This window comes from Octodon degus, unplaced genomic scaffold (assembly GCF_000260255.1).
Source record: "Octodon degus isolate 3935 unplaced genomic scaffold, OctDeg1.0 scaffold00045, whole genome shotgun sequence".
NCBI classification, from domain to species: domain Eukaryota; kingdom Metazoa; phylum Chordata; class Mammalia; order Rodentia; family Octodontidae; genus Octodon; species Octodon degus.
In genome coordinates, this window is record NW_004524621.1 from 10,687,090 (window position 1) to 10,694,267 (window position 7,178).

The 7,178-nt window shown below is 46.3% G+C and overlaps 1 protein-coding gene across 7 annotated transcripts in view; it reads right to left on the bottom strand.

The window, feature by feature from the left end:
• Positions 1 to 2,734: 2,734 nt before the first annotated feature.
• Tmem8b (transmembrane protein 8B) overlaps positions 2,735 to 7,178 on the bottom strand; it is a 22,866-nt gene continuing 18,422 nt past the window's right edge. For 2 of the 7 annotated variants that reach the window (XM_004631858.2, XM_004631857.3), the window contains 3 exons: positions 4,311 to 4,457; positions 4,042 to 4,158; positions 2,735 to 3,778 (listed from right to left, as the gene is read on the bottom strand). In XM_004631858.2, coding sequence (XP_004631915.1) covers positions 3,446 to 3,778; positions 4,042 to 4,158; positions 4,311 to 4,457 — 597 coding nt within the window. In that variant the 3' untranslated portion in view covers positions 2,735 to 3,445. The remainder of the gene's footprint in view (positions 3,779 to 4,041; positions 4,159 to 4,310; positions 4,458 to 7,178) is intronic. The other 5 variants (XM_023715973.1, XM_023715977.1, XM_023715974.1 and 2 more) reach the window with 4 other exon arrangements.

The window sequence follows — 7,178 nt, forward strand, 5'->3', positions numbered from 1 at the left end:
CTGCTTCTTCAGCCTGACTTTCCACTGTGTCCTTCACACAGGCCAGCCCCTCTCTACATCATTTGTACTGCCTGCACCTCCAGGTCTTTGCTCATGCTGTTCACAGATCATACTGAAGATGAGTTTTCAAAGCCAGCTTAGACACCATCTCTTTCATGCATTTTTTTCCTGATGCACTTTGAAACTGTTCTCTTTACATCCTACAGTCCCTTTGTCAGGACCTTTCACTTGGGACCTATCTCATCCTGGGTTGTATTCTTGACACTCCACTGGCAGGAGAGCTTCTTCAGGGCAGGATGCCGCAGTCTGACTTACCTCTGTGGCTTCCATAGGGCTTTCCCTACAGCACACCTGCTGAACTAAGCTGTCACTTGGAAGCTTTCACTTCACCACCTGGGCACTGGGCCTGTGTTGCTGAACACACCCCAGGCCGTGGTCAGGGGTCTTAGTATGGCTCTGTGTGCAGACACATTGGTGGCATGCGTACTTGCTGCCACAGCCCTGAGTCCAGGCAGGCAGGGCTGGTTTGAATCTTTGACTCCCCACAATGAGATGAGATAGAAAAAAAAAAAAAAAAGGTTCCAGGCTGGTTCTGTGACCACACCCAGTATCTGTCTTATTGCTACTCCTCGAGCCCAACAGCATCTCAAACTCACAATATACAAAACTGAACTCACCATCCCCAACTCCAAGTGGCGTCACCATCTCAAGGAAAGATACCATCACCCAAAGCCAGAAACATGGCGGTCATTTAGATATTCTCTTATGCTTTACTGTCCCATTAATCTCATTAGTCTGTAGAGCCCACCTCCCAAGAGCTCTTAAATCTATCCCCTCCTTTCCATTAGCAGTGTACACTTCTGTCTCACTGTACTCTCCTCCAGCTCTCCCCAAACACATCCTCCACCCCAGCCATCAAAATACCAATCTGGGGCTAGCCAAATAGCTCAGTGGATTAAAGTGCCTGCAAGGAGGCACAGGGGCTGGGGGTTTGATCCTCTGGCTTGCTGTGCACCGCCCCCCACCCCCGGGGAATGCTGAGACAGCAATTGAGACTGTGTGTGGTGGCATGAGCCTGTAATCCCAGCTCTTGGGAGGCTGTAAACAGGCAGATCACTATGAGTCCAATCTAGTAGTGAGACCCTGAACACCCTGTAGACCCTTCCTTAAAAAAGTACAAAAAAAATCTGGCCATTGTACCCTGATGCTTAAATCACTCTACTAGTTCTATACTTCCCATATGGTAAAGAACAGACCCCATCTACCTAACACTGTTCACACACTCCAGACCCTGTAATTTGCACACTTCCCTGAGTAAAAAGCAGTTTTTCCCACCTCTGTATCTTTCCTTGTAGTTCTGTCCATGTCCAGATGCTGTAACCTTGCGCTGGAATATACCAGATATGTATCATGCACCAGGCGAGGCACTGTGCTGAGTGTTCTAAGAGCTTTACTGAGGACCAGGAATCTCAAGGGAGGGGGCAGCAAGGACACTTGTAATCAGAGAACACTTTCCCTGCATCTGGTTTTATGGGAACTTGTTTAATCCTTTCACAAAGACTTCTTTTCCAAAATCACCTCCCAATAGTCCCTAGCTTGGGGGCTTGTGTTCTGGTCCTGGTACCTTTTATACTCTCCTGAGGCAGTCTTGAGTTCCAGCTCTCTGGGTTCAAGCCTCTCAGTGACCTGGATCTATCTTACTGTGAAGAATACACATTTGTGATATAGGAACAGATACCTAGTCCATACACCCTGAGTCTTTCTCAGCACTCAGTAGGCCGTAGCATTCTCTACTCAGTGCCCCACGGACCAGAAATGACTGTTGAAAACAGAAAATAAAGGGATGGTTTGCTGGCTTTTGAGCTTCAACAGCCTAGGACCTGAAGGAAAGGGAAGACTTAGGTACAGATAAAAGATTTGAGAGAAAATAACAGTAAGGCTTCCTCACCTCCATATTAACAAATGGGGAAGAAACAGGAGGGAAAATATGTAGTGATAGCGCTGACACAAAAAGGTCCCACAGGAAGGAGTTCCCTGCCACGCCTCTAGACAGATCTGCAAGGTAAAAAGATGGAGTAATTCACATCTTTTTCAAGTAAAACCCGGAGCGGGACCCCAAAACAGAAATGGCTTTATGGTATGTCTAAGTAGCCAAGGACTTAGACAACCTCACAGGTCTCCACTGGTGGCACAGAACTGGTGGGCAAAACTACAGGCCTATATGGGTTACACACAGGAACAAGAACCCTTCCCGAGTTCAGATGGCCCACCTAGGCCACTGAACAGGAATCAGATGGGATGATGGGAATCTTAAGAAGTGGGTGAAGTACAGACACTGGTGAGAGTGTGTTCTCCCAACTTCTCAAGATTATGTAAGACACTTGTATTCAGCTATGATCCTTATGAAAAAAGAAGAAATTGGAAGTTTACACAAGATAATTTCTGGCACTCAGGAAAAATGAAGGCTCAAAATAGAAGTTGCCATCTTGTGATACTGTCTATAAATCTGAAATATATCTGTTACTCTAATTTCCTGACACCCTGGCTTCTTCCTCTGGGTGTGTGGGCATCATGAGGGAGGTACATTTCACTGATTCTACTCATCCCAGTCTACGCATACTCACACATGAAGACACACACACGCACACACGCAACCTCAGCTGCTGTAGGCTTGGCCCCTTAGAAATTGAAAAATGGTATCAGGAAGTGTTTGGAAATGAACACAGAGGCCAGATGAGATGAGGGTGTGTGCATAATGGGGCAGAAGCCTCAGACAATAATTCCCAGCGACTCCTTCAGGCTGGGCTCCCCAAACCCTTGCTATTTCCTTGGCTTCTTCTTTCCTTCTTCCCTGAAACACTAATCCCAGAGTGGAAAAAAGCAGCACAGAACCAGCACATATTTCACTGGAGACACAGCAGATTCCACCTGTACCAGCTCAGGACACCAGCCAACAAGCCCCCGTTCCAGCCCCATCTGTCCTGAAATTCCCCATGCCCAGCACAGAACAGCCCAGATGCTGCTTCTAGGAAAGAAGGCTGAGGCCAGAGTTGCTGAGTCTCTAGGAAAATCTGGAGACTCAATTTCTTCAAGATGGGCTTCATTTTCTCTGTAATGATGCCATGTTCCTGACAGGACTATGTCTCCCTGGGAAGTAATTCATGTCTGTAAGACAGCTCCACATCCCTGGGAAGGGCTCCATGCCCCAGAAGGTGCTACAGCAGCTCTGTGCCCTGCACAATTCCAGTCCTTAAGACGATTCCATGAATGCAGAAGTTTCCCATTCCCTGGGCAAGGCTCCAGGTTCCTGGAAGAATTCAACATCCTTGAGAAAAACTCCAAGTCCTCAAGAAATACAGCTTGTCTCTTCTCCCCAAGAAGGCTCTTCACTCCCAGGAAAAACCACATAGGGTTTACCCACCATGGTCCTGCACCAAAGCCCTGTTCAGCTGGCACAGATACTGCTGACAGTGGCTCCTGGGCCCACAAGGCCCAACTCCTCCTGCTCATTGATACATAGCTGATAACCGCATCCCCGGGCCCGGGCTGCAGATGAGACCCGATGCTCAGTCTTGGCACGAGGAGGAAGCAAGAAGCCCACACTGCCGGCGATGAGCATATGCCAAATGCTATGGATGTAGAAGTAGTTGTCCTGGGTCTCCACAAAAGCATACAGTAGGATGGCACTGCCCGCAATAAGGCTGCCTGGGCACAAGTAGAAAAGCCAGCGGCGCCACGTAGGTGGGTAGCAGTGCCGACGGCGGACACTGCGTACTGTCTGGGGGAAGCAGAGAAGGAGATTCAGGAATGTAAGGCCCAAGCCAGAGCTGGCCAGTCTCAGGCTTCCCCTGAAGCATGGTTGTGACCTAAAGGTACCTGCCAAGGGTAGAGAGGACACCGTGGCGAGCAGGTGATGGCAACAAGCCAAGCCCACCCGAAATTGAGATGGCCAGGGCCCTACACCCGAGTTTTGTTTCCCCAACCCAGACACACACACACACACACACACACACACACACACACAGCCCTCCCCACTCTTACCCAGGCAGTGGCCAAGATCCCTAGGGCGAAGAGACTGGGTCCAAGCAGGTTCCAGAGCCCATGCCGGTCAAGCTGCAGAGCCATGGACAGCAGCATAGCGCCCAGCAAGTACAGCACCTAGGGAGAGAGGACTCCAGGGCCTGGACTAGTACTCCAGGGGCTTGGCCAGGATGGCAAGAGGCTCTTGGAGAAGACCTCAGGGAGAGGAGAGCAGTGATTTTAAGTGGATCTTGGCTAAGGTTGTCCCCCAGGGCCCACTCTGGACTGACCTGCTTGACCACAGGCTGTAAACGAGCCATGGCAATGACAGTGACCCACACGGACATTAAGGAGCCCAGGAAATCACAGAACTGTAGAACATCGTAGTCCATGATGCAGAAAACCACAATGCCTGGCTGGTCACAAGCATGATAGAACTGGAAGAAGAAATGACAGGTGTTGAAAGGACTTGGCGTGGAGTGCAGGTGGATTAAAGTAGAGAAAAAAGCCACAGGTATAGTGAGCTGCTGTCAGAGAAAGAGGTCAGAGGTCACAGGTGAGCAGAATTAGGAAATGCTGCACTCCTCCACTCCTGAGAAAAACATGTTTAAGGAGGCCTGGTCTGCTTCATAAGCCATATGTATCTGGCAGCTCCCAACTTCTCATTTCTGGACTGTGCAGTGGAGAAGCCAGGCCAGGGGCTTCAGATCTCTCAAAATGAGGCTATTCTCTTCCCTGTCTCACATGCTCACTATAGTTCCCACAACAGTCCCTATGCCCCACCTAAGCTTTGAGCCTGCCTCTGGCTTCAGAGTGCACGTAACTGCCCCCCCCCAAGCCCCTTGTATGTCTGAATTTCTCCTGATATCTCATTCTCAGGACCTCCACTAACTGGCTCTCTCCATCCTGTCCTACTCGAGGAGACTGGGGAACACAGATAGCAAAAAAGTAGTCGCTAAGGCAGTCACTAAGCATAGCCTTTTACATCAGGAGGAACAACTAGGGAAGAATAATGTCCACCACCTTGTGAAGAATTAATGTTTAAATTTGCCTAAGAAATTTTTCAGTACTTTCCCTAATATATATCGATTGAGAGTTAATTTAGTTTTTAAATATATTACTAGTTTAGCCTTTTCCCATTTTAACTATAACATACTGGTTATTCTCTGCTTCAAGACCAGAAATAAGTATGTCAGCCAGGCATGGTGGTAAATGCCTATAATCCCAGTGCTTCAAAGGCTGAGGCAGGAAGGATCACAAGTTCAGGGCTAGCCTGAATCACACAGTGAAAACCCTGTCTCAATACAAAACAAAACAGCATTCCAGGTCACGAAATTATCCAATACTGTTTTATGATTTGGATTTTTTTTTTTTTTTTAATTATACGCCTTCCAAGTACACTCATGAAACCCCACGAAGTTTCTGGAAGAGGGACTTAAGATGAATCCTTCAATCTCAGATAAAGGAAATACAGATCAGCAGAAAAAAGGCAAAACTGAATCACCAAATATTAAAGATACAACTAAGGGAATAGCTGAGAACTGACTTTCTTCTAGGAATTCTTCTACACTGAAAAAGAGTGGGAGATATTGTCTCTAGAAAGGAAATGTTTGGGGGAAATTATTTCAGTGCTATTCCATGGTTAATAATTCTCCAAGTATTCTAAAAAGACTAAGTGATTGTTTAAGGTTGTGAAATATCTGGAGTGATAGAGTTAATTAAAATTTAAGAGTGAATTGTCCCACTGAAACCTGTGAGCTAAATTTTAGACTGCTATTCCTTTTAGTCAACGGCAATAAAAAAAAAAAAAAATAGTGATAGAAATGACAGAAAAGTTGGTGAGGACCGGGAAGATAGCTCAGTGGCACAGTGCCTGCCTAGCAAGTGCAATATCCTGAGTTCAATTCCTGAGTACTTCCCACCCCTCAAAAAAAAATGAAAGAAAAGAAAACTTTTTTTTGGTATTTAGTACAGAGTCGACAGGGTCTTACTACATAGATCGGACTAGTAATGATCCACTGTGTTCAGCCTCCCAAGCACTGGGATTACAGGTGGGCACCACCACACCCAGTCTCAATCGCCATCTCAGCACACCCTGGGGCGGGGCTGGCACAGCAAGCCAGAGATCAAGCCTGGGTCACTGCACTCTGCCTAAACAGGTGCTTTAGTCCACTGAGCTATCTGGCTGGCCCTGAAAAGAAAACTTAAGAGAAGAAATTTACACTACTAACTAGATTCTATGAATATAGTTCTAATCCACACTGACCACATCCTCAACTTTGAGCCCTATATATCGGGTGTTTGGGGGAAAAAATTAACTTTAATATTTTTCTATGGAATTTTATATTTTTATAACTAGACAGTCCATCCAATGCTTCATAACGGGGTTCCCAGGCATCACAGAATGTCAAACTGGAAATGCAAACACATTTAAATCATCCAAAGATTGGGATATTTGCACACAGGATATAATGGAACTTAAATGTTCCTCTCTTATTGTTTTCTAATTCCATTTTCTCTTGGAAGCAGTTATGGGATTTTGCTAATGACCACTGAGAATTACATGTGATGGTTTGAGGAGCAGAGGAGGTAATGAGACAGTGGGCTTATAGCCAGGACATCAGCAATAGGCAAGCACAGCCACACAGTACAGGCTCTGTGTAGGCCCTTGGGGATCTGATTATAAGCACTCAAGTAACACATGGTTTGGACTATCTGGGTTACAGGCACACAACCACAACGCTTTATACATTTGCCCTGATGGATTTTGATACTGTGTTTGGTTATATTTTCTAATCTCCTGATTGGCTCTTAAGAATCTGGGGCAGTCTGGGGATGCAGCTCACTGGTAGAGTACTTGCCTACCATGTGCAAGGCCCTAGGTTCAATCACAGGCACCCCACAAAAAAGAAAAAGAAACAATGGGGTCAAACTATCTAAGAATTTGGGGAGAGCTACTAAACTGGAGCCATGTGTTTCTCATCATATTCCAGGACTTCTAGAAACTAAAGTTGGAAAGCAACTTTACCAATTTATGCTCATTGGCCTGGTACAAGTGGAGCAACACAGCTCTGTAATGACACGAGGATAAATGAGAATCTAAGCTCCACCATTCACCTTATTCTTTAAGCAAAATGTTTAGCTTTCTCTTATATAAA